The 26,173-nt window shown below is 48.3% G+C and overlaps 2 protein-coding genes across 4 annotated transcripts in view; one reads left to right on the top strand and one right to left on the bottom strand.

Annotated features, from left to right (window-relative positions):
* The window catches only part of LOC129338853 (mitochondrial import inner membrane translocase subunit TIM16-like), a 74,150-nt gene extending 63,066 nt beyond the window's left edge, over nucleotides 1–11,084 (bottom strand). For both annotated transcript variants that reach the window (XR_008597972.1, XM_054993368.1), the window contains exons 1-5: nucleotides 10,370–11,084; nucleotides 7,836–7,932; nucleotides 7,266–7,340; nucleotides 5,392–5,462; nucleotides 4,410–4,593 (exon numbers count right to left, since the gene is read on the bottom strand). Coding sequence is in view for 1 of the 2 variants with exons in the window: in XM_054993368.1 (XP_054849343.1) it covers nucleotides 4,410–4,593; nucleotides 5,392–5,462; nucleotides 7,266–7,340; nucleotides 7,836–7,932; nucleotides 10,370–10,705 (763 nt within the window). In the remaining variant the exon portion in view is untranslated. The remainder of the gene's footprint in view (nucleotides 1–4,409; nucleotides 4,594–5,391; nucleotides 5,463–7,265; nucleotides 7,341–7,835; nucleotides 7,933–10,369) is intronic.
* Nucleotides 11,085–14,060: 2,976 nt separating this feature from the next.
* Nucleotides 14,061–25,641, top strand: DNAJA3 (DnaJ heat shock protein family (Hsp40) member A3). Of its 2 annotated transcripts, XM_054992513.1 has the most exons (12): nucleotides 14,061–14,228; nucleotides 15,006–15,142; nucleotides 17,544–17,627; nucleotides 17,771–17,971; nucleotides 18,704–18,856; nucleotides 19,074–19,221; nucleotides 19,986–20,050; nucleotides 20,151–20,279; nucleotides 20,812–20,927; nucleotides 21,304–21,401; nucleotides 23,725–23,839; nucleotides 24,567–25,641. In XM_054992513.1, the coding sequence occupies exons 1-11, from the start codon at nucleotides 14,069–14,071 to the stop codon at nucleotides 23,826–23,828; spliced, it is 1,395 nt and encodes a 464-aa protein (XP_054848488.1). In that variant the 5' UTR covers nucleotides 14,061–14,068; the 3' UTR covers nucleotides 23,829–23,839; nucleotides 24,567–25,641. The 2 variants fall into 2 exon arrangements, with proteins under 2 accessions (XP_054848488.1, XP_054848489.1); XM_054992514.1 differs by lacking the exon at nucleotides 23,725–23,839.
* The last annotated feature ends 532 nt before the right edge of the window (nucleotides 25,642–26,173 follow it).

Genomic DNA, 26,173 nt, shown 5'->3' with positions numbered 1-26,173 from the left:
GGAAAGTCTTTGGCAACCAGGTGTGTTTTTTTAAATGAAAAAAACTCACTGCATTTGAAAATCTAAGTGGCCACATTTTACACTGCATGGTTTATTGCCATTCACGTCCCCAGTAAGGGATATTTTGTTTTTGAAACAGCTTAATATTTAATGCTTACCTAGTGGGAAAATTTATTTTTATACAAAATTGCTTAGTTGAGAGTTTCTATGACAGCAAAGTAACAGTTAAACATTTGGGGACTGTTTCTCTTTCAAATGAAAGCACACCATGTGTCATTTCAAAAGGGCTCCAACAGAGCTACCTGTAAACATGACAATGATAATCTAAAACACAAAGAGTCCAATCCTGTTATACCTTGCCACAAAAGGCACTTACAGACCTGTCCCCAGCAGCTACCTCTGGGGGCTGAAAAGGCACTATGGTGGGGAAGGAGGTTCTGGACTGCTTCCACATGGGGGAATGAAATGGCAGAGCCCCAATGAAGATCAAGCAGTCAGTGGGGGTGGAGGCAGGCAGAGCCAGCATGCTCCCTTTCCACACTACTCCTGGCTGTCTCCAGTGTGATGGTGAAGACTGTCACACTGGGCTCTCCTAGTAACACCCCCCCTTCCTTCAAAGCACCATGGCTCAGCTATGGACTACAAAATAAAGCCCATTAAAGGGGTGTGTGTATGTGTGGAATTGACCACAGTCGTTTTGAAAGCGGAGCTCGGCTCCAGTCTCCCTCCCCTCTCATTCTTGGAGTTGCTGCAGTCAAGAGCGGCCACTCAGAAGTCGCTTCAAGATTACTCCCTTTCAGTTGACACAGAAGAGGTTTTCCTTTTGCTTTGGCTTCAGGAGAAAAGCCCTGCAAGCACCACAAGTCAGGAACATGGCGTCAGGCTGAAGCTCCCCTCAAAAGCAGGAGCACCCAGCTGGCCACATGGGGCAAACCATGCATTGTTGACCCCGCATAACTGAGAAGCCGCCCAAAATGAGTGGCGGCTTTGAGGAAGTGGAAGAGGAAGTGGTTGCAAGCGCCTCTTCTTCTCTTGCATCAGCAGAGCCTCCCCTGCCAGAAGGCAGCTTCCTACTCCAGTGGAAGAGAGACAGAGGATTCCTCCCAGAACATCTCACCCACCAGGCCACAGGCACACCAACTATTCAAATAAACACAAGCTTTTTTTCTGTGACAGCAAGAGTTTAAGAAGTACTGTGGGGCATGTGCCAGTTATCCTGCCATGTTTCAAGGTGCCTGAAGAATAAGGAGGGGGGGGGGATATTCAGGCTGCTGGATTGGAGAGGGGTGGGCAGAGATCTCTGGCATCACCCTTCCCCCCAAGTTGATTTGTCATCTCTTGCCCTTACCTCTGGTGGGTCAGCAGCATTTACACCCTTATAAATTGGTGGCACTGCAGTTAGCTCAGTAGCCAGTCAGTGATCAGTATATTTATTATGGTCAGAGACCAAAAGTAATAACATACAACTTACAATCAAGGTAATTCATGTTATTTACAGAGCTGTCCAATAAAATTCCAGAGTTTGGATTCTTAAATATTTAAAACCTTAAGACCCGAGTTCCCTAAAACCAAATTGTTAAATACCTAAATCCCTGAAGTTATAAAATATTTAAATATTTCCCTCTATAAAATACTTCCTGATCTGTATGGCCTGCACAGCGAATTTTGCCACCTTTAGAGTAATTTCTTGATCCTTGTCGGCTAAAAGTTTTTCTAGATAAAATCTATCATTTCATCCCGGGAAGCGATTGCAGATTGGAGTTATGAAGGTTGCTCTAATATTTTGATAAAGCTCACGCTCAAAAAGTACATGTCCCCTTGTTTCTATCTTCCTGGGCCCACAGACACATACTCTTTTTTCGAGTGGTTGTTCTGTGTATTTACCCTCTATGACTGCTGACGGTAACATATCCATTCTAAGGATGGTAACTATTCTCCTATAGTCAGCTTTATCCAAATTTTGTAAGTAAGGCATCATTATCACTTGGTTTAAATTTCCTATTCCCAGGAGATAACCTTTAATTTGACTCAAGTCATACTGCCTTTCAATATCTAGAATTCTTTGTTTCATGAAGGGTTTGACCAAGCCATATTCCATATTCACCAGGAACTGTTTAGAGAAACCATAATAACCCAGTTTGCACTCCATTTCTTTAAACCAGTGTGATTCTCTAGAGTCTTGTGCTATTAGGCCAGTTAAACCAGAGGGTTTAGTCATTAGCTTGAACCATTAAAGAACGGTAGCAATCCACAAGCGTGCTTTTACATAGCTCAGTAGCCAAAACAATTTGCTAGTTCTGCCTTGTTCTCCAGTAAACTTCTTTCACTTTGGGGGGAAAGAAGCCCTGCTTGATCTGACTTTTCACCCAGTGGCCAACCAGTTGCCCTGGAGGGACAACAAACAAGGCACGAGTCAAGAAGGAGAGCTCCGTGGCGCAGCCTGTCACTCGGATGATGCGTTCTTCAGTGCTGTCTGGTTGTACTGAACAAGAATCTTGTCCTTTTTTCTGTTTGTGTGTCCACAGTGGAGAGCTGATTAACTAAATGCCTGGGCAAGGTTTCCAAATGTCTTTGCACCCAAAGAAACTTGAAGGCATTCTTCAAGAGCTTGCCCACTGGTTCTTAGACATGTTTCCTTGGTGGTCAGAACCCGTTTTTTTCCAGAGGGCAAACAACTCTGATGTTAAAGAATCTACCAAGCAAAATGTGTGTCCTATTATTAACACACTGTTTCCTAGGCAAGCAACACTACACTGGCAATCAGTTTCGGGTAGGTAGCTGTGTTGATCTGCAGTAGAACAAGATTTGAGTCCAGTGGCACTTTAAAGACCAACAAGATTTTCAGGGTATAAGATTTTGAAAGCCAGGCTCCCAGCAGAAACGCATGTCTTAGCACCTTGACAGGTCCACCCAATACTTGGTCTCAGAAGCTAGACCAAGATGCTGAACTCTCTCTCCACCTGCTTCACAAATAAATTCCTTTCTGCCAATAAGCTTCACAACCTAGCACAAACAGAAACTGCTTCTAAGTATTTCGCAAGGAGGCCCTTTCTTCTCATGATGAAGCCGCTCATCCAAAATTGTTATTAGCATGCTCTGCATCATACATATTGCAAGAGAAGTTGAAACAGGCTGAGCAGCAACTAATCTTCAGCTTTGATATCACACTGTTTCTGTAAACTCATCATTATTTGTTTACTTCATTTATATGCCACTTTTCTCCCCAACAGGGACCCAACACGGCTTACGTTGTTCTCCACCATTTTATCCTCACAACAATCCTGTGAGGTAGGTTAGACTGAGAGTGTGTGACTGGCACAAGGTTACCCAACACGCTTTCATGGCACAGTGGAGCTTTTAACCTGGGTTGCCCAGATCCTTTACTCTACCCACTGCACCACATTGGGTCTCATGTCTCCACCATGTATATACAATGCACAAAGGTGTCCTTGGTTAATAGAGAGGTTTATGTAAAATGTACTCATTGACTCCTAGTTGCAAACACGTCAGATGAGAAGATGATTCTCCTCTTCCATTCAGCCACACTGGAGCATGGTCACTGTCAGCCTCACTCACCTCTCAATGACTACGCTTCCAGTGTGGAATTCTGTAAGGATTTCTGCTGGCAACTGTGGCATTTCTGCGAGGTAGAGAGTGCCCTACTTGGAATTGTTGTAGCAATCGTAACGCAAGAAGAAAGGTGTCATGTAAGCACAGTCCTCAAGACTGTACTCAAGGGAACAGGAGCAGCATGTCAGTTTTTTCCATGTATCCTCCCCACAAGGAAGAAAAGAGAGAACAAATTATCTTCTGCACAGAATTATTTTCTGTGCGGAATGATCTTCTGCACAGAGTGTTCAGTTTCATGGAACACTGAGCGGCGAAGCAGATGGCTTCCAAGACAGTAACTAAACTACCGGGTATAAAAGTTGGCCAACTAGTTTTTTTTAGCTCAGCACATTTGGGTGCCACTAATTGCTTCCCAGATATCACAACCATCCACAGCAATTTCTGAAAAATGGCAACCGTTTCCAAAGACAGCAGCCAACCTGCAGCACTGAAAATTTGGTCTTTTTTTTTAAATTCGGCACATTTCCCTACCCCCCCCCCACTGAGAAACAGTCAGTTGCCACTAATTCCCATAGAACACCTTGATACTTGACATGTTATCCAGAACATCAACCCATTTGCCACCATCTTACACTTTCTGCTTGTGCTTGTCTCAGGTGTTCTGTGTTGTCCCAAGTTTTATCCAATTGAGAACAAGGTGAAGCTGATTGTCAACTTGTGGCAAGAGAAGACAACCCCTGACGCCACTCTGATATGGTCATGAGCCCCTAGAACCTCACAAAAGCCACTATGAGCTCTTTCCAATACCCCTAATGAAACAGGACCAGTGCCAGACATACCTGTCAGAGGTTGTTGCTGCTCCACGTCCCAAACTTTCACTGTCCTCTGAGCCCCACTGGCTAGGATAGCATCTGCTGTGGGGTGGAAGAGGACCGTGCCCACCTGGCTGCCCTCTGGTCCTAGGGTCACACTGGGGGAAGAGGAGAGATCTCGACTGGAATCAAGGAGACGCCAAACTTTTACCTGTGGCAAAGAGAGGTGAAGGTTGTGAGAAGATTCCTGTGCCTGAACTTCTTCCAATTCAAGCCCCCAGAGCAAGGGCCCATGAAAGTGCCATATCATTGAGTTCTGGGAGGACCTGTGCCATCCCCTTTATGAGATCTGCTGCCTCTGATGTAGGGAAAAGGTTTGTGGACTCTTGTGACTCCAGTGAGCTTGCACATTTTTCTGATGCTCAAAGGCATGCTATTTTGTGCCCAGGAAAATCCATTCCTGCCCCCTTCTGCTGTCCACAATAGTCAGGCTGCCCTGTGGAACATAGTCTGACAAGCGACACCAACTGAATATTCTGTGACATTAAACACAAACCCCCTTCCCCCCCCCCCCAACAAGCTTCACTATTCTCACAAAAACTAAAAGTGCGGCTGCAGAGGAGCTTCTACCGACTGCCCACAATGGCCCTTGACGGGGACTTTATTCTCCCTGACCCCGCCCCCCCAGCTGCTCCAGCCCCACTGCATCATATTTATTTATTTTATTCAATTTATATTCCGCCCTCCCTGCCTCAGCAGGCTCAGGGCGGATTACAATTTGTACAATAATATAAAATACACGTACCTTTAAAAACCAATAAAACTCCTTAAATATTTAAAACGCACAACAAAGCAATACAGCAGCAGTTTCTCCAGCGACCACCACCAGATTTTACTGCTCCTTCTGCACCCCAGCCACAGCAGTACTCCCACCCACTCAGGCCATCCCCCTTCCCCATCAACAAATGAAGCCAGAGCAGGGACCTCAGCAGCCTGACTTTGCACTCACAACTTCCTCGGTGGAGCACGTGGCCAACACCTGCTCATCAAAGGGAGAGAAGTCAAAATCTGTCACGACACCTGGTTGAAGGGGGGAGAAAGAGAGAGAGTTTAGTTATTACATTGATAACCCATCTTACTTTCAACATGAACGCAAATGCAGGACATGGAGGGTCCACTGACTCAACCCAACCCTGCTTGGCAACTGGGCTGTAGCAGAGGCCCTCCAACTACACCAGATTTCTGCAATCCTAATCCTATTCCTTAGCAATGACTTTCATCACGTAATCTGCCTTGAGTCCCAACATGAAAGGAGGACTATAAACGACATATATAATATTTGCACTCTTATTCAGAGATCTGAGTTTCTGGAGTCTCCAGTCTTGCTGCATGTGGGCTGGGACCTTCTGGTACACAAGGGGATGGGAGGGGGGGCGGGAATCCACCTCGCAGCTCCCAGGAAGTCTGCTTTTCAGAATACTGATCAGTATTTGGGGCGAGAGCAGGCCAAACCCAGAACCCTTGCCAAGGTTCTCTACCCAGATTCAGCAGGAGAAATAAAAGTGGGGGAGGGAAAATGAGGCACCATCTAATTTCTTTTTCTGACTTAGAGGTTCAGCTGAAGCTCACATCTGTAAGACACCAGCAATGCCAAGCAATGTGGTCAGCCAGCCAAGCACCCAGGAACTTCTGACTTGGGACTAACCACCCTCTTCATGTCACCCTGACTTGGCATACAAGTCCACATGGAACTGCATGAATCACCATCTAGAAGGCAACCTAGCACAGCAATTAGCAGCCACACAAAGGCATCTGGCATCGCCTGAGAAAGTAGGTCGCAGCACTGTTTTGCTTTTATGCAGGACTGCAACAGATGCAAACCCACGTGGCGGCAGGATGCTTTTTCTGGCTGGCACCAGCAGGGGTGGCTCTAAGCCCATGTGCCAGGCGGTGGTTACCCCAGCAACATGTCCTCTGACTTCCTGCCTCTCTTCCTTCAGTCTCATAAACAGACAGACCACTATGAGAACGTGGCCTGCCTGTGGTCTGTTCCTGCAAGGTGGTTCTAATCTGCAATGAGGCCATACAGGAAGTGTTGGCAGCTCTTTTTCTAGCCCCTTCCCACCCAAAATGAAGAGTACCATGAATTAAGCGCTCCTTTTTGTGGCTGGGTCTACGGCAGAGAGAGGACCGTAAGACAAGGATGGTGAGATCTGACCCTCTTTGAGCTGCTCAAGGACCCACTACAGGACTCTGGAGCCTTTGCAGAGAGCCAGCCACCTGATGGCACACACCTGGTTTGCAACCACAACTGTTGGCAGTGGGAGACCTGGGTCTCCATACCAGGAGGGCATTTTTATGAAGGGAACAGGGCTGTAGTTAATGCCAGTGAAATTCTAGGCAGTTTTCAGTGCATTGTTCATTGCTTATATTACATGGGTTTATTGCAGTGTTCTCTAATTTTATAATAAGCCATTACTAATGTTTTTGTTGCATGCATTGTTTTGTGATATTGTTCTCCGGTCTTGTATCCCTGCTTTATCTCCAGCATCATACTTAGTTTTCAGTGCATTCTCTATTTTCACAGTCTAGTTTTAATGCATTGTGTGTATTTTGCTATTCTTACTTCTTTCTTCATTGTTTCATTTGTTTAGTTTGCCTTCAATCTCACTCAAAAGGCAGGCCACAAATGAATTAAATAAATAAGCTCAGAGATCTCCCTTGGGCATGTCACACCCTCTCAACCTGTTCTTCTTCACAGGGTTATTGAGAGGATAAAACAGGCCCTGGCTTGGCCCCTGTAAGCCTCCCTTTGTTCCCTGGAGATAAGGCAAGACAATAACAAGTCAGGCAGATTAAGGCATCCTGGACTCCCAGACTCACCTGAGTGACAACGCAGCTGAGAAACAGCCCTCTCGCCCCCATCCTGGCTCACCAGTGGCACAATGCCCAGTACACCTGGAAGAGAAAGGAATTGGGCATGGTATCACAGGCCACTGAGCTCCCAGGGTGTTAACTCCACCCAGGCAGATGCATGCAAACAAGAGGTTGGATCCAGAATAAAATTTTCAATGGCAGAAGGGAACTTTCCTGCCTCCCTTCACCCTTACTGCAGCCTGCTAAGCTCCATGAAAAGCTTCTCCTGGGAGACAGGGAAACAACATGGGGAGGAGCTGTGGCAGGAAGAGGGAATCCACGAAAATTGCCAGTTGATTCTGGATCCAAAATGGGAATTGCAGTGCTGGCTGCTGCTAAACAGTCTGAGGAAACCACTGAGCCCAGAACTGCGCCCAGGATACAGGATACAGCAAGGCACCCCAGAATGTCACATGGTGGCACCCAAACAAGTAGTCCCTACAGCAAGTGTGCTGCAAGTACTTCAGGGTCAAAGTGCATAGGGCAGGTGTGCCCCACACCCTTCTCTCCCAGAGCCAGGCCTAGCCAACTGCTCACCTGCAGAGTCTGTGTTGAATGCAATCCAGCGGCAGTTGGTCTTGATGTGGTTGCTGGAAGTGGCAGGAGAGCTACCACAGATGCCTCTGATCCAGGCCTGCAACCCACAAACGAAAGAGAATGGGAGGGAGGGAACCACATGCTTTAGGGGAGCTGTCCTACTGTGTACCTTGAAAATTCCCCAGAAAAACCCACCCACCGTTTTGTGGAAAATAAAGGAGAGGAAACCACCTCCTCCTTTTCACCGCCTCCTTCCCAAAATCAGAGTGCACAAGGGCACACGCTGTGGAGGCACAAACAATTTTATCACTGCTGTTCCACACACCCCACCCTCTTTCATTCTCCAGACTGTCAGGAAGGAAGTCAAACAGCCATCAGGACAAACAGAACTCACAAATCTGTTTTTGAGAAGCTCTCTCTCCTGCTGGAACGGCTAAATCCTGAGCAGGGAGTCACTGGACAGCATTAGAGTTTTGGACGTGCCTTCACTTGCCAAAAAATAACCTAGTCTTTGGGGATGAGTTTCAGCAAATGCAGCTGAACAGTCATGCCTCCCAGAAGTCTCCCTTGAGTAGCTCCTTTCTCCTGCATGATGGTGCCATGAAACCTCAAGGCCAGCCATGCCAGAGGCAGGAAGCCTGTGGACACTGGGGGGGGGGGGGGAGCTCCCAATCATAGATCCAGAGGAGTTAGCCGTGTTAGTCTGTAGTAGCAAAATAGAAAAGAGTCCAGTAGCACCTTTAAGACTAACCAACTTTACTGTAGCATAAGCTTTCGAGAACCACAGTTCTCTTCATCAGATGCATCTCGCTCCATTTTTTCCTTGCAACAATCCTGTGAAGTAGGATAGGCTGAGAGTGTGTCACAGCCCCAAGGTTGCCCAGCAAGCTTCCATATCAGAGTGGGGAACTGAATATGGGTCATCCAGATCCTAGTCTGACAATATAGCCACTACACCACACTGGCTCTCACAAACATAAGCCAGTCCCTGGGGATTCTCTGTACATACCAGCTCCACCCGTCTGACTTTTTGCACATGACTACATGGCACCAAGGTGAGAGAGACAGCTTTTAAAAAGCCACGCCCTTTTAAGCCATAGAGGCGTTTGCAACAGCAAAAGAGTAAAACATTCATCCCGTTCTCACATTTAAACACAGGAAAGATCGCCCAGACAACAGCAGCTTTGGCATTGCCTTGGCTTTCCAGCCTCATTTCGATACGCACCTTGAAATTTTAACACACAGATCCGGTTTTAGCATTTAGGTAGGAAAATCACCAATGCAACTTGGCACAGCCACACTTAGATCCTTGTGAGCCACAAGCAGCTGATGCTTGGCCTCAAAGCAGGTGTGAGAAGCCCCACTGAGGCCCCATGCTGCAGCAGGGCCAGCCCCATCAAGCCCTAAAGTGCAGGCGTAGGCAACACATGACCTCCCTGCCAGGCAAGCTGTGATGCTCCTTGCACAGAAAAGCTTTTACTTGGCAGCTACCCTGACCTGGATGGCCCAGGCTAGAAAGGTCTCCTCAACTCTCAGAAACTAAACAGGGTCAGCCCTGATTAGTACTTGGATGGGAGACCACCCAAGAAGTCCAGCTGTGCAGAGGCAAGCAATGGCAAACCACCTTTGAATGTCTCTTGCCTTGAAAACCCTGAGGGGTAGCAATAAGTGGCTCTTTACACACATACACAAGCAGCTGCCAGCCCACTCGCATACTGCTTCTAATTCTTATGCAAAATGTCAGGACGGGGGAGGCTGAAAGGCATCCGCAGGCTCCCACACTAGACCAACGAAGGGCTAGGCGCAGTGCCAGCTCAAGGCATTTTGTTAACCCAAGTGCTTCAACTATTTTGCCACTCCTACCCACCCCAAAAGCTAAGTAGCAGTCTGGGACGTGCCCCCTCTCTCCCATACCACCACTCGGGCAGCAGGGGAAGCGGTCTGAAAATCATGCCCTCCGCTCCTCTGTCGCCCATTCTGCCGTTGGCAGGTGCGCGGCAAAGAAGTGAGGAGGGGGCATCTGCGGAGAGATCCAGTCCTAGCGCCCCGACCGCGGCTGCTTCGGGACCGGACTGGTCCTGGGCGCCAACCCAGGCGCCCCCACAGCACACGGGGGTCGGTCGACCCCCTCCCTCGTAATCCGAGTTCCTGCTTGCTTGTTGGAGAATGCCCTCAGCACCACGCGGGCCGCCTCGAATGCCCCCTCGGAATAAGGGGCGCTGCACGGGCACGCGGCAGCCGGAGCGCCCCAGGATCCCCACAAACGGCGCCCCGCCCCAGGCAGCCTCCTTCCTCGTCCACATCCGCCCAACGGAAACCGAGCCAAGCTCGGGCAAGTAGGAGGCAGCGAAGAAGAAAGAGGCGGCGGAAGAGCCTCGGGACAACTCCAGCCCGGACGTGGCGAGCAGCCGCCCGGGCGTGGGGAAGGGGGCAAACCGGGGACCAGGAGCCCCGAGCGGAAGGGAGCGGTTCGCCTCCGCCAAGCGCGGCACGAGGAGCCCCGGAGGCAGGTGCGGCCGCGCCAATCCACCCACCTCCTTGCGGGCCGCTTTGGCCTCGGCGCGCCGGAACTTGGACACTTTGAACCGGTTCATGCTCAACCCGCCGCTCGCTGTGGCCGCCTCAGAGCCGAAGCCGCTGCCGCCGCTGCCGGAAGGAAAGCCCCGCCTCTCCGGGGCCACGCCCCCCGTGCCCTGCCTGCGAGCGCGTGAGGCGCTGTCCAGATCCTTGGAGGGCTCCCGACCGAGGGCTCGTGTGGCCAGCGGGGATCGCCGGAGCTCCTGGCAGGGCCGAAGCTCTCGGGGCCGGTCGCCTTTGGATTCGGCGCGCCTGACTTGCGCGGAAGGGCTGCGCTTTGCCGCTGCCTTCATGGGCGATTCCCCGCCCAATCCTGGAAGAGGTGAGAAGCAGCCCCGAGTCACCGTCCGCACATGCACGCTGGGAACGACGCCGGTCCTCCTCCGGTCCGAATATCAGAAGCGCCTTGCTGGGTCAGTCAGACCGGCGGTACTTTGAAGCCACCCTCCTGCTGCACACAGCACCCAACCAGTTGCCCCGAAGGGCCAATAAACAGGGCATAGAGGCCGAGGCCTTCCCCCGATGCCGCCTCCCAGCACTGGGATTCAGAGGTCTACTGTCTCTGGTTGGGGAGGTTCTCTTTACTCACCAAAACTAGTCGCCCATCCATGAATCTGTCTCAGCCCCCTTTGCGCAAGCCCCTATGCTCAAGGCTATTACTGCGTCCCCTGTCAGTAAATGTCACAATTTAATCATTCCTTGGGTTAAGTGTTTCTGCCCTGAATCAGTTGTGATCATAACTCTGTGCACAGCTCACCCCAAAATAAGGCCTGAAAGCTAATCTGTAAACTGCTTAAGGCATTTATTGAACCCTCGGCTGGTGTAACTCAGTTGCATAGGGTCAGAAATGTATACCGTCAATCGTTAGGGATGACTGAAACGGTTCCACTGAACTCAATGGGAATTTAAAAAATGTGTGCCTCCATTTTGGGGAGGCTTGGGCCAGACCATCCTTTAGACCAGGACTGTCAAGTTCACATGTGTTAGGGAACTTGTATTTGTTTATCTTCACTCTATTAGAAGGATGGTTTCTTCTGGACTTTTTAAACGTTTCTATTTTAAATGTAATCCGTTAATAAAAGTGCTTCAACACTTACTGGTTTTATGTCCATCTCATGCCTGGTGGCTGAACAAGGCTATTGCCTCCTGCAATAAAAAGGGGCTCTGCCAAGGGAATCAAAGGGAATGGGTTACTTGTTCCCCCTTCAGTAAGGCAAACTTTCCCCATCCAGACTGGTGGGCGTGGCCTACCCTGCTCGGACAGTGGTTAAGCAGGAGTGGAGAGGAAGCAGAAAAGGGGAGCAGGGCATTTGACAGGTCAGGGAAGGGGGTCTGAGGCTGAATCCTTCCTCTTCAGGAGCCCCCACTTCTCTGGCCAGTCACAGCCTAACCTACTTCACAGGGTTGTGAAGACAAAATTGAGGAGAGGAGAATGATGTGAGCTGTCTTGGGAAGAAAGGCTGAGTATAAATTAAAGAAATAAACAAGCAGATGTTAACAATGCCTTCTACATTGGAGGAGGGACCTGACTGAAGGCAAGGTTCACAGTGGGTTGCGTTGGCATGACATGATGAAGGGAGCTTTTAACACACATGGGGGGGAGGGGCCAAGCTCATGAGATACCTCCTTTCAGTCCCACACGTTACACTGAGGAGTCCTAGCCAGTAATGTAGGGGCCCTGTGTGCAACAGCCCTGGCTTAGCACTTCTGATGTCACAAGGTGGTCTCTGACTGGCCGCCATCCCAAGGGCAAGGGGCTGGAAATAGATAAACCCACCTGAGAGTGAAGTTGAGAGCTGGAGCAAGTGACACAGAGATGGAGCGATCCTTACAAGGACCCTTTCACTGGATCCAGTCACACCTCCCATTTTATTTGCCTACCTTTCCTTCCAGAGAGTTTGTGGTGGGGTTCCTCAATGAGAGGCAAGACTCCCTGGAAGACTGCTTCCCCACCCCTGCAGGCCTCTCCGTATTAGGGTGGTATTCTGGGATCCAGTCTTGACTCTTCTGGATTGACAATGAGACCTGGGCAGGGCCAGCTGTGAGCTAAGTGTGAACATCAGAAGAGGCCTGCTGGACCTACCAGTGGTCCATCTAGTCCAATATCCTGTTTCCTATAGCAGCCAATCAGCTGCTCTGGAGAGCCAACCAACAGAGCACAGAAGCCAAGGCCTTCCTCTGATGTTGCCTCCCAGTGCTGGTATTTAAAGGTTTACTGCTTCTGAATATAGAGGTTCCCTCTATTCACCATATGCACATTTGAACATATGCGCCAGAATGCTTAGCAGATTTGCTGGTGACCCTCAACATACAAGTAAACATAGAATGGGTATGTTTGCAAAACAGCAGGGAAAAGGAAGGGAAACCATGGTTTATTATGTCAAGAGACTTAGCACTGATTCCAGGCATGTGATCCATTGAAGTTGTGCTTATGCTTATGAATTTCAATGGCTTCCCTGTGCAATCTGACAAAGTAGTTGGAAGTGTTGTCCAGTATTTTAGTGTCCTGGAATAAGATACCATGTCCTGTTTGAGTTCAACAGGAAAGAAGAATGAATAGAGCATGGTTTCCAGTCCTGAAAAACACCAGGCTAACAAAATACATCTTACAATAGCCCTGCAGATAAGATTAACATATCAAGCACCAATCCATATGCAAAAGAACCTCTTCAGGATACAGTGAAGCATTAGCATTCCACACCCTGGGAAATTCTTACAGGATGACGGCAACCCTACCCACCTTCCTGAGTAGATATAAATTACCTGCTAACATCTTCTCCACAGTTTGACACTGAGAGATCTCTGTCTTTCAGTGCTACACCACTGAAGATGCCAGTCACAGCTGCTGGCAAAACATCAGGAACCACAATGCCAAGACCACAGCGATACAGCCCAGAAAATCCACAACAACCATCGAACAAACAGTTGCCATGCAAGTTTCCGCATCTAGCCTGCCTCTCCTGAAGAATGGTTAATTGGTCCCAACACTGGTCCAAGGAACAGCATTATGCTCAGAGCTCTAGAAATCGGAACAGCTGTGATTCCTCCTGCACTGGATTAAGTGGCCTCTGGCTGACAAAAGCTTCCCCATGAAAGTATTTCTTATTTTGTCTGGGCAGACTAACAGGGCCGCCCCTATGGAATTTGTGGCTGCACTGTAGAGCATAAAATTCAGCATCCAACTCCAGTCGTCTATTTTGAAAAAAATAAACTCAAGTTTAGATCTCATACCTGCAAGGAAAATTGTTGGCAATGTTTGCTGGACGCAGAAAAACACACAGGCAGAAGTTGGCATTTTTTATTGCATGGTGTGTACGAAGGGTGATTGGTTGACACTCCCAACACTTTAAAACAAAGCAAAGAAACTTCTTCACCCTCAGCACTGTAAAGAATAACCAATAAGGCAGCGTGGAGCTTTTCCTTGGGATGCTCTACCTTTTGCAGAATGGTGGAATAGCTCTGCGTTAGGACCCAAGAGCACGCAGGGTGGATTGACCGCAGGAAAAGGTCTGGAGGCTGAGGTGGAGAACGGCATCTGTTGAGCGCACGCGCATTAGTATTTTTTTCTGGTTAGGACGCATGCGCCCATGGCGCATTCGTGCTTGCCGGCGCCGGTTGCGGAGGATGCGCGTGCGCCGTGAGCTCGGGCCCCCAAGATGGCAGCCGTGTGCTCCTCACGTTGGCTGAGGGTGGCGGTGGCCGTCGGTGGGGCGCGGCGGTGGCCGCTGGCGCTGCGTCTGGCTCGGGGCCTGAACGTGGGGATCGGCGCCCTCCTACCCTGCTCGGTCCTGGCACCGCGTCCCGGGAGCCGTTCTGGTGAGTTCTCTGTGAGAGTGAGGCCGGGCAACGCAAGTGCGCCTCTGGGCGCGTGCAGAGTGCAGCCCTGGGACGGCGGAGGGGAAGCTCGTTTTGGCTCCAGACAAGAGCTCCGCTGGACTGCCAAAAAGAGCTGCCAAAGGACTGGTACCGGAGGGGCCTCAGCAAGCTGCATTTCTGGGGAGGGTTGCCCCGCTCGGCCTCTCCGGTGGGTACCTGGCAGACCGCTTGGGGTCTGTCCGTCCGAGATGAGGCTCCTGGGCTTGGCGGGGTCTGCTGCTTCACACAGTTTTTGTCCTGCATGCAGTCTTCCTTGCATTGGCCTATTTGAGGTAAAAGTCAAGGTCTAAATCAGTCTTTTAAACAAGTAGCAAAGTTATTTGAGACGGCCTTTATATCAGTTTACCTAGAAGTGTTTTAATCACTTATGAAAAGCAGATGTGTGTTTATTTTCACACACAGCTTGCCAGGTAAGGATGTTTTGTGGACCTAGGCTATGAGATCACTTACACAGTTTTTCATAATGTGCAGTGTGCACTCAGACTGTATGGAACAATTGTTTTAAATACAGCATCAGTTGCTTGACTTGCATGTGAACATAACATACATAGGGGTAGGCCACCCAAATTGGTCAGTGGGTATGGGCAGATCACTTGGATGCTTGCAGCTGCCCTGCACCTAGAGTTTGAAGGCCCTAGCTATGGAAAGGACCACTTGTGCTTTTGGTGTGCAAATCTTGTAAGGCTTTCTTATACTTTTTTGTTTTATTTTTTGCAGGATTTAGACCTTATATTCTTGGACACATTGCCTCATTTCACACCAGCTCTGTAGCCTCTGCCAAAGAGGATTATTACCAGATTTTGGGAGTGCCTCGAACTGCCAGCCAGAAGGAGATCAAGAAGGCCTATTACCAGGCATGTTTGCTGAAGAGAATTGGGGCAGATTTTATTTCTTAAAATAGGGAAGTCAGCCTTGGGAGTGGAGGTGCTGGGGCACAATATGACTAATGTTGTGTCTAGTTTGTGTGTGTGTTACTTAGTGATGTGGCTAACAGAATGAGTTGTGATCTGGGGAGGTCCCAGTTCAAATCATGCCTTTGCCTTGAACTCACCATGTGACCTTGGACAGATTTCTCTTTTTCAGCCTTGGCCCCTTTTTATAATATGGGGTGCTAATACTGGCCCATTTTACATGGATGTTTTAAGGATTACAAGATAGCATGCATGAAGCATTTTGAACACTGAAAACATCATATCTGTACTAAGTATTATTACTGTAGGGGTATGCCCTCATTTTGAGAACACCCTCCTTTGTTGCTGTTAAAGGCATTCCCACTAGTCTAGGATTGGGTCATCTAAAGATACTGTATTTGGGGAAGTAATCCAGCATTGCAGCATGGGGGAGAAGATGTCGCTGGCCCCATTTGGGGGATCAAACTCATTAATAGTCACCTGGAAACTCCTTCCAGGTTTGTTGCTTCCTAAGCATTTCATATAAGAAACCCTTTCATCAGGCTTTTCCTTTCATCCCCACAAAATGGAATGGGCTTTACCATGAGTCTGCCATTGACCCACTCCTCAATCTTTTTCTGTCCTTTGGCCCTGCAGTGGGCTGACTGCTGCCTTTGTGTGCTTTCAGCCTGTTGCACTAGGATCTTCATTTCCTTCCCTTCCCAAGCTGCTTGAGAAAGCCCATATGAAAGAATCTTTACACTAAGGGGATGAGAAAAAGCTGTCTGCTTCTGAGGATTATGCTGTGTTAAGCTACTTGGGAAATTGATTCCAAGGAAAGACTGTGGCTGCTATGGACAGCAGCTCCTGGTTTTTATTCTTTTCTTTAAAATCTATCCTCTGAAAGAGGGGGGAAGTATGAGCAGAAGTTCCAAATATGGGAGACCAGTGTAAAAAAGAGCTTTTTCTCATGCCATTGCCAAGGTTTGTTTGGCTGTGTGTGGGGCAGGCGTGAAGTGAGGCTTATACTTTCTTGACCTTGTTGTAAGCTATCTCAAATATTGTTCTGGAAGGGGTGGCTAGAGATGTGATGGCTTGGAAAAAATCAGGATTTCCCCCCCTGTTCCCCCCCCTTGAATTTTAGAGTATAGTAAAGTCCATTGAAAGCATTACGTGACCTCTTTCTTAGTAAATTTGTTGCTGTTGAATGTAGATCATTATATGTGGTCAGGATATGATTAGAAACACAATTCTTATTACTTGGGATATTTCTGGAATCTTTTGACCTTTTTAGTTGGTTGCATAAGATATTATCCAAAACAGACAGAAATTGCCAGTAGCCATGTTGGTTCATATAAAAAAAATGTCAAAGCTGCAGCAAATAGCATTATTAGGACCAATTAAAATGGCATCTCAGAACTCTTAATCAGGCTGCTCCACACCAAGCCCATGAATAGAGCCAAACATAACGCAGTCTGCCCTGTGCTACCTTGGCATCATTTTAAAATGATCCTATTCTGCAGATTTTGACTTCCATCATGCCCAACTTTTTACCTCTCCCTCCCTGTTTAATATCCAGCCTGAAGAATAGTTATGTGGAAGCCAAAAGTTTGTTCATAATGTTGTGATATTTCTCTAGGTCCTAAAACAGGTGTCCCCTATTGTTGCTTTTGGATAAAATAATGAGTAGACAAAGACCATCAAGAACTGATTAGCAATTGAATTGTTATGGAAGGGACAGAACTTGCACAGCATAGAATGGGGACTGTTAAGTGTGGTTAAGATGTCTCATCTGATTGGATTGCAGGGAGAGAACAAATAAGTGAAAGATTTTGGGTGGTTGGGATTAATGTTTGTTATCCTGGTATTTCTTTTGGTTCCTTTTTGAAATTGCTGTTTTTGTGAACATTATTTTGCTTTGATTTTTTGCTCTTATTTAAAGATTTGTTACCTTAAAAAGTGGTGATGTTACTGATGTAAAGAATTGTATAAGAGAGCCAGTTTGGTGTAGTGGTTAAGAGTGTGGAACTCTAATCTTGAGAACTGGGCTTGATTCCCCACTCCTCCACTTGAAGCCAGCTGGGTGACCTTGGGTCAGTCACAGCTTCTACGTGCTCTCTCAGCCCCACCCGACAGGGTGTTTTGTTGTGGGGATAATAACATACTTTGTAAACCACTCTGAGTCGGTGTTAAGTCATCCTGAAGGGCGGTATATAAATTGAATGTTATTATTATTATTAACTTAAGTAATATTTTACCTTTGTATTGTAATCTGAATTGCATGTTTGTACAGTTCGCTTAAAGTAGAATAAAACAGTGACACAAACACAAAAGCAGCAGTGCTAGTGAGTGTCTCTTTGCTTAGCTTGCCAAGAAGTACCACCCAGATACCAATAAAGAAGATCCAAAGGCGAAGGAGAAGTTCTCCCAGCTAGCTGAAGCCTATGAGGTGAGGTGCCTAGCCTTGGCATGGTAGAGTTGGGTGGGGTAATGTGCTGGTGATGGGCTTGTTCTGGAACAGGCCTGTTGGCTGGGCTGCTTCGCAGTGAAGATGTTTAGAAAGAGCACCTGACAATGTTGCCTTCCTCATAGGTCTTGAGCGATGAGATTAAGCGGAAGCAATACGATACCTACGGGACTGCTGGCTTTGACCCAGGCTCAGCAGGTTCTGGACAACAATACTGGAGTAGAGGGCCAACTGTGGACCCCGAAGAATTGTTCAGGAAGATCTTTGGGGAGTTTTCTGGGTCCTCTTTTGGCGACTTCCACACTGTCTTTGACCAGCCCCAGGAGGTGAGCATTGAACGTTTCAGAACCCTTATCTCTGTGGAGTGTGTTTCAAGGGCAGGGCAGCAGGTTGCAGCCTACCCATGGGATTCCTCAGAATGCAGAGGCTGGGAAGTAGGGCCTTTACCAAGGGGACTTGGGGGCTAGGGACCCACTGACTTTTTCCCCTTGAAAATCTTTTCCACCTTTGCTGTTTTTAATGTAAGTAAATGTTTTGCTTGCCTGCCTCTGAAATGAGAAGCAAGCCACGGTAGGAAGGGGGACAGTCTTTAGAGGAGGAGCTTGTTTGCAGGGTAGAACAGACCAGCATAAAATGAGCTAAGGACAGTTCCAGCCCTGACATTCTCACAGAAACTTGGGCTTGGGAGCCAACACCTGCTAAGAGGTAATTAATAAATCTCCCTCCCTCAGTTAGTTGACAGTGCTTTAACTCACAGGCAGATTTTTCTGCTTGTGCATTAACTTTAAGTGCAAAATTTAGTTCCAGTGATCCTGGAGAAGAGAGAAAAGCAGAAGAAAAAGCCAGGTTTTTGTGTATTTGGATGCTGCAGCTCACTGCCTTTCCCTTCTGGCAAAGTGTATGCTGAACCTCTGTTAATGTGGCAAAGTGTGGCTCTGCAAATTTGGTGTATCCCACTTCCTCCTTCCCTGCGTGTAAACTGATGGGTTGGCATGAAGAGTCCTCCTGATCTCAGCATGGTGTGACAATTGGCCATGTTCTCTTCCTTCCCCCCCCAGTACATAATGGAGCTGACATTCACACAGGCTGCCAAGGGTGTGAATAAAGAGATTGTGGTGAACATCAATGATGCCTGCCAGCGCTGTGATGGCCGAGGCCATGAGCCAGGCACCAAAGTGCAACACTGCCACTATTGTAATGGCACCGGCATGGTAAGTACATTGCCTGATGGAGAGAGGCAGTCCTGCCACAGCCCCTGTTCCATTCCTTAGCTTCTGCCAGGAGGAGAACATCTTTTCTGTTGCAGCATTTACGCATCTGCTTGGGGAATGAGATTGCCATGTTCAGCAAATGTGGAAGAAATCATCTGCAGTTACAAAAAAAGTGTCCTGAAGATGCTGAATCCATCCCTGTTTATTTCCTCCATAGGAGACTATTAATACAGGCCCCTTTGTGATGCGCTCAACATGTCGGAGGTGTGGTGGTCGGGGCTCCGTCATGACAACTCCCTGTGTGCTGTGTCGAGGCACTGGCCAAACCAAGCAGAGAAAGACAGTGATGGTCCCTGTTCCAGCAGGTCAGTGTGGGTCAGCTTGTTCCATAGAGCAGTAGTGGCTACTGTGCTAGTGAGTGGTTTTGTTTGGTGAAAGCAAGGAAAGAACAGCTGGCAAATTCATCTGGGAGGAAAACCTGCCTTTGGTTATCAAGCAGGTCATTTCAAAAAGCATGTCCTCTGATTCTGGAGCACTTCTTTCCCTTTGGGAGGACGCTTTATGTGTTGTGCACCAGCTTCAGTAAGCAGGAATCTGCACAATAGGACCTACCACTGCAAGCAGCAAAGTAGTGTACTTCTCTACAAAGTACTGTACTGTCAGTATTGAGAGAGGAGCAATCCTCCTCTTCCTCCTCCTGTCAGGGAGGGATGCTGTGTAGTCTGGTGTTCTAGTGCTGAACAGCAAGAGCCTCTTAAACATAACACTTTTCCAACAGCTAGCCCTCCTTGAATGAACAAATGAATGGAAATAGTCTTGTGGTTTAAGATGGCTGCCAGTATATATTTATTTACTGACTAAAACTTCTACAGTCCTACCTTCGCCCATGGCTCAAAGTGGCTTAGACTATTAAGCAAAAAGAAAACCCCCAATTTTCCTCTCTGCCTAAGAAAGTCTATCTATTTGCTGCTGCTGCTGCTTTGAGCAGAGCCTCCATGCCCCGAACAAGAGCCTGTCTTGAGTGTGGTTGTGCTGAAGTTGCTGGGTTGATGCTGGTCTGCAAAATAGGGAACTGTCAAGTATTGTTTTGGGTGAATGACTTGACCTCTGTGGTCTTGTTTGGCTTCAGGTGTGGAGGAAGGACAGACTGTCCGAATGCCCGTGGGGAAGAAGGAAATCTTCATTACCTTCAAGGTATGTGTCTCTTGGGCCTGCTGCCAGATTGCGCTCAGTTTCAAAACTGGCGCATCTTGTGCCTTTCTGTCAAAGAACCGCATCTGCTCTTTGTTCTCAGGTTCAGAAAAGTCCTATATTCAGGAGAGATGGTGCAGATATCCATTCGGAGCTCTTTATCTCGGTGGCACAAGCGGTCCTCGGAGGAACAGCCAGGGCTCCTGGGTTGTATGAGACCATCACTATCACAGTAGGTAGCAGCAGCCTAAGCAGAACTAGAAACTGTTTTGTCTGACTAAGCAAAGTGGGGACTGGCTGGTCCAGACATAAGTAGCTGGAGAAATGCTGTGTTCTGCTTGATCAGTTTGGAACTCATCCCCAACCATCTGGGAGCAAGGAGAAAACACTGCCTTGGGGGCAGGCTTGTTTCCCTTGGCACATCCTTTACTGCTTGCCTCTTTGCTGTAGTTCTTCTACCTTGTGTTAGTCTGGGTTTCTGTGTTGCTTGTTTGGCCTTTATCCTGAATTGTTGGGGATTGTTCTCTGTACAGATGTTGATGAGCCAGAAGCTGTACGGGGATCAGCCAAAGAAAAGCAGAGTAGCGGTCTCGTCTCTTTCCTCCATCCTAATACTTCTGGTGGCATTGCTATTCTTTTTTTCTCTTTTAAAAAGGTTTTTATAATTCTCTTTAGTGGGTCAGCTCCCAGGAGAAGTCAGCCTAAGGATATGAAGTGGGTGTGCATGCATATGTTTAAAAGAGTTCTTGCTGTTCCACTCACAGATTCCTCCTGGTATCCAGTCAGATCAGAGGATCCGAATGAGTGGGAAAGGCATTCCGAGGGTCAACAGTTATGGTTACGGAGACCACTACATTCATATAAAGATTAAAATTCCCAAGTAAGTCAGGGCTGTGGTGGTGGTGATATTCTCTGAGCACATGTTAAGAGAAACATTTATAGAGCATGCCAAGAGATCCTCATATGAGGATATGCTAGAAATTCTGGAATTTCTGACACGATCAACAGGCCTTTCTCTGTTGCTTGTGCCTTGGGGAATTGCAGCCACCTGGTTTTTGCTTGTAATATGTAGGCTTGCTTCCAGGTGTTCTTCAGCATGTATCATTGTAACAACTGGGGAAGGGGCCCCTTGATTTCTACCAAAGTGACTCTTTTAGAAACCTGGGAAATGTGTTCTTCTTGTCCTGAAGACTCTTTTTTAGCTTATGTGTCTCAAGCCCCTCCAATTCAGGACCCTTTTTTTCTCCACCATGCAGGAGACTGACAGATCGCCAGCGAGCCTTAATGCTGAGCTATGCTGAGGATGAAACAGAGGTGGAAGGGACTGTGAATGGCATTACAAATACCACCACTGGTAAGCAGAATCCAGTGCTGCAGTGAGGGGGTATGCAGATGGGATAGGGCATCTTGCCTGCCTGTTGTAAAGTGTAGTGCTGACTATGGTTTCAAGTTGGGCAACGTGGCATTGTGTGCCATTGTTATAACAGTGACCAGCTGTGTGTGGACTATACCAGATGTGTGTGGACTGTACCATTGCCTGGTGGCCCAGGTATGGAGTCTGTCCCACTAGGACTGGAGCTAGTGCATTACTCCAGTAGAAAATTTATTATTTGTGCGTGGAGTAAACTTGATCGCACTCCCATCACAGACTCTTTGCATGACCCCTCTCTGCCTCAGTGAGTTTCTTCTGCAGCCTTAACATATAAAGGGGGTCAAGTAGGATTAGCACTGCAAGGCCTTCCTTGTAGACACTAAAGTTGAGGCAGCATCTGACGTTCTCCTTTAAACAGGCATAGGCTAGCTTGGGGACCAAACAAGATAGTAAATAGTAAAAGGCATTTTTATTTTATTCACTTCCACCTTTCTCACTGAGATTCAGGGCAAGCTACAGAAGATAGAAAACAGTTCAAGCAAACAGCAGAGATCACCAATAAACAGTGCAGTAGAACAGAGCTACAGAATTGGAAAATAAGGCAAACAAGAAAACTGTCTGAGGCATGAGATCCCATAATGGAGAGAATGGACTACAAGGGTTGAGGACCTTGCAGTTAAAAAAGAGAGAGAGGTGATAACATGCAATAAATATTGCAATAGACTGCAGTACTACTCCTTATAGAGGTGCCCTCCTGAGCTGCTCCATTATGACAGTTAGCAGAGTCATCCGGGCTTCTTCTTGGGATTCAGCTGCCTCACAGTGGCCCCAACACGTGGCCCATTGCTTGTGCCTGGCCCACTTTGAGTTGCTTTCCAACTTGTCCCCTACCTGTGGGTAAGTTTGGACTTTTAAAGGGGAGGGAAGTAGTGTATGCTATCACAAAATGGTCAGTTTATTTTTTTGTTTGCCTGAGAGGGTTTAGTGCTCATTACGATATGCGAAATTGACTAAAAACACTACAATTTAAATGTATTCGGTTGGGGGAAGAATATGTATCCGTTTTCCCCCAGCTCCCTCCATCAAGTTTCCATCAAGGGGGAAATGGAGGATTTGTTTTTGTAAGAGGCCACAACATTTTTCAGGTAATAGTGCAATTGCCTGAGTTTACTGATACTAATCCAGTTAAAATAAATCGTGGTGGGGCGTTAATTGCCAGCTGCAAGTCTAGTGGGATTGGGGCCTGATACAAGTCTGTACTGGGGGGTCCCAAAGGCTGTACAGTGGAACTTATTTACAAGGTGTGTGTAAGGGTGTTTTTGAGGTGGGGAAGAGTTTTCCAATCTGTGGGTAGTATAAATACTCCTTCTCATTCCCTTTGGCTCTTCTTGTGTTTAAGTTGTCATAGTCAGGATTCCAGGCCCCCACCTGCCCGCCCCACCACACTGTGCTAGCAGTGAAGCTGCTGTAGCAGTGAAATGGTTTTAGCCAAGCCATGAGCTCAGATACCCAGTGCTGCAGCTGACTTGACTGGGGGCGCAGTTGGAGCTTGGCCATCACCACCTTTCTCCTCCCCCCCCCCCAGCTCCAGCCAATCTCATCACCACGACGTAAGCATCCTCTCAACCCATTCATTGCATTGATCACACTTGAAGCCAGCTGGGGGAAAGCAGAGAGACAAGAGAAGGGAGGAATGTGGAAGGTGAGAGAGTGCAGAAAGGAGGAGAGGAGGAGGGAGCTGGAAAAGGGATCAGGAAATAATGTGGCAGGTGTCTGGCAATGGGAGACTCCTCAGGGGGGTGTATTCCCATATCTCCTCCTGATGCCTTTGGCGGGCAGCGGATTGTTTTCCATATTGACAGTATTTTTGAGCTGCCAGGTCCATCACAGCTCCTCAGTGGGGCTCAGGTGAAGTGTTATTAGCTGAACAGAACAGAATTTGAGCCCATCATCTGTGACAGAAATAAGATTGCATTCAGTGGTGTCAGCTGAATGTGGCTTTCCATGCGCTCAGGTCACTGAGCGGCAGGGGGGGCAGAAATGGCAGTGTAATCACATGGGAAAGCGTAGAGTGCTCAGTGCTAGGCCAGGCTTACCACAGAGATGCTTTGAAACCCTGGGCCTCGTTTCACAAAGGGGCTTGTGACCTCCACCACCTTGTATGTCAAGCGTGAGGTTTCCTGAAGAGGAGTGACGGTCAAGATGCACTTCTCTCCTTAGCAGGTGGATGGGCAGTGGTCCAAGGGGGTGGCAGCACTGTGTGGCAATGTGTACCCTGATGCAGCTCTTTGCTGTTTGTGTCCAGGTGGCAGGGGTGCGACTAGAGCGGGGGCAGGCAAGGACGGGCCGGAGGCAGGGGACGGCAAAGAGGGGTTCCTAGCTAAACTTAAGAAAATGTTTAGCTCCTGACTCACCTTGAGGTAGGAAGCCTCTTCTGTTTTTTTTCATGCTCAGGCCTGTGTGTCTAGCCACAGAAATGTTGGCAGGCAGACAGGGGCAGCCTCAGTTGGGACAGTGTGAAGCTGTCAGGGAGACCCTATAAAGTACACAAGGCCCTGGCTTTCTGTGCTGGAGTTCCTTGGGAGGCAGCTGCTCTTTCTGCATCAGCACCACTCTCTGCATGTACTCTGGCTGCTTCTGCTCACAAGGGCTGCCAGCACTCCCGTTCAAAGGCCATGCTTCCTTAGGCCACTGGCACATGAAGTGGGTGAGGGCAGATGGTGCTAGGTGCAGGCAGCTCATGCAAAGCATGGTGTGGAAGATGAGCAAATACCTCCTTGAAGACTCAGGGTAGATAAGGACAGTAGCGGCAGAATACAGCCAGCACACAAGGTGCTTCTGCACAACTCCCAAAAGCATACCCGAGGCTTGCAATCTTGACATAGGCTGCTACTTGATACAGACACTCCCTCCCCGGCCCTGGGCCAGGCAGATTCATTCTACAGATGGTGACATGCAGGATAAGAACTTGGTGCAATCATTTTGTGGGGCGGTGGCAGGGGGAGACACCAGAGTTCTGCACACCTTGAACAAATTGCCTCTTTCACAAGCATACCATTTAAAGAGTTCCTGGCTAACCTGGTAGCTTTTTCCAGCAGGTGAGTTTGTGGAGTGTTGATGAACGTTCCTTTTTGGTTTTGGCTCCAGGAAAACGTTCTACTGGAAACTAGGCAGGAATGGCAGCAATCTGGGGGCTGGAGGAGACGGGAGCCCAGTCCCTGGCCACAAATCATAGCCAGATGTGAGGAGCCCAGCCGGCTGTGCTACAGGAGGATCATGGAGCGGCCATCTTTACACTGTCAACCATGGAAGTGATGAAGGGCTGCCAGAGAACTGGGCTCCTCCTGCTGTTCTGGACAGATGGGAATCTGAATAGGCCTAGTTTTTTTGTGATGTCTTGATATTCCAAGGTTTTGACAAGCCTCCTGGAGAACTGACAGCAGCCCCCTGCTGAGCCGTGGGGGAGAATGGCCTGTTGGCTTTGCAAAAAGCAGATCTAGCAGCCAGGCTGATTTTAGCTCAGGAGTGTCTGGCAGACCCTTCCCCTCCTACGACTTAAGAGGGAAGCATCACTGCTAACTGGGAGTGGTTCTGGAGATTTTTCACTTGACTGCATCGCCATGGTTAGAACTCTACCTCTGAGTGAGTTGCACCCTTTGCTCTAAAGCTTAGCTGGAGGGAGTGAGGGCCAGGCTTCAGGGGTAGCTTTAAACGATTCCTTCTTGTGCAGGCATTGCTGTCTTGTAAATGATAATGGCATATAGGCTGCTTCATCCGTGGCCACTGTACCCAAGAAGGGAAGCTCCGGTAAGTTGCTACCATATGCACCCATAGCAAAATAGACACTTGTGTACTTGTCATGTGTGACTATCACAGAAGTGTAGAATCTGTGGAGGAGGGGAAGAGCTGGCCTCTCCCTTTGCAATGTGTTGCACTCCTGGCTCGGGGAGCGGGGGACCATGGCCAGAGACAGCAGGGCCTGAGCAAGCAGTCTCTGAATCGTGGCCAGATCTGCCTGCAAATGCGAACATGGTCACTGCATCCCATTGTTTCCCATTGACACCCCTCCCCCACAATTCTGCCCCTCCTGGCATTCAATCCTCCTCCCCCCAACTTGTTAACTGAATAGCATGCACAGCCTTCGGACTAAGTTGGTCTATTGGATGATTCAATGTTAATGTAAATAATAAATTTGCTCTATAAAGATGGTTTATCTGTGTAATTTTGCTTTTCAAACCTGTGAAATTTGGGGAGAGGCAAGCGGAAGAATACTCCCAGATTGTCTTACACGCGTAGCTGGGAATGGCCTGGGCTCTCCAGATTGAGAGAGAAGAGTAATAACCACATTACTGTTCAAGTTTCTTTCCTCTGCTTGCTGTGATTGAAAAGCATTTTCAGGGCTGGAGCTGGCTCTCATGAAGGAATTGCAGCTCTCTCTCCTCCCACCCTGCACACACTTAAGGGGCCAGTGCTCTGGCTGGATTGGTCGCCTGTAACCCAAATCAGAGTCCCAACTAGAGCCCACCTGGCAGATGCAAGCAAACTGCTTTATGTCTCCCCTTCATAAGCATGGCTGTCACCTCCTGTAGTAGCTTTATGGGTGGTAGGATCTAAACCATGGTAGCCACTGGTAGGCTACAGCTTTGTGGGTCTGCCTTTGGTGAAGGTTCTGAGTCCAGTGGTTTCCTCAGGCTCTGCTGCTCTATGTGTTGCCTCTTCCTATACTGGGCAGCTGCAGTGGTGGCAGTGAAGTG

Source organism: Eublepharis macularius, chromosome 12 (assembly GCF_028583425.1).
Source record: "Eublepharis macularius isolate TG4126 chromosome 12, MPM_Emac_v1.0, whole genome shotgun sequence".
Classification (NCBI taxonomy): Eukaryota; Metazoa; Chordata; class Lepidosauria; order Squamata; family Eublepharidae; genus Eublepharis; species Eublepharis macularius.
The sequence above is the reverse complement of the archived record's forward strand: the minus strand, read 5'-3'. Positions and strand labels throughout refer to the sequence as shown.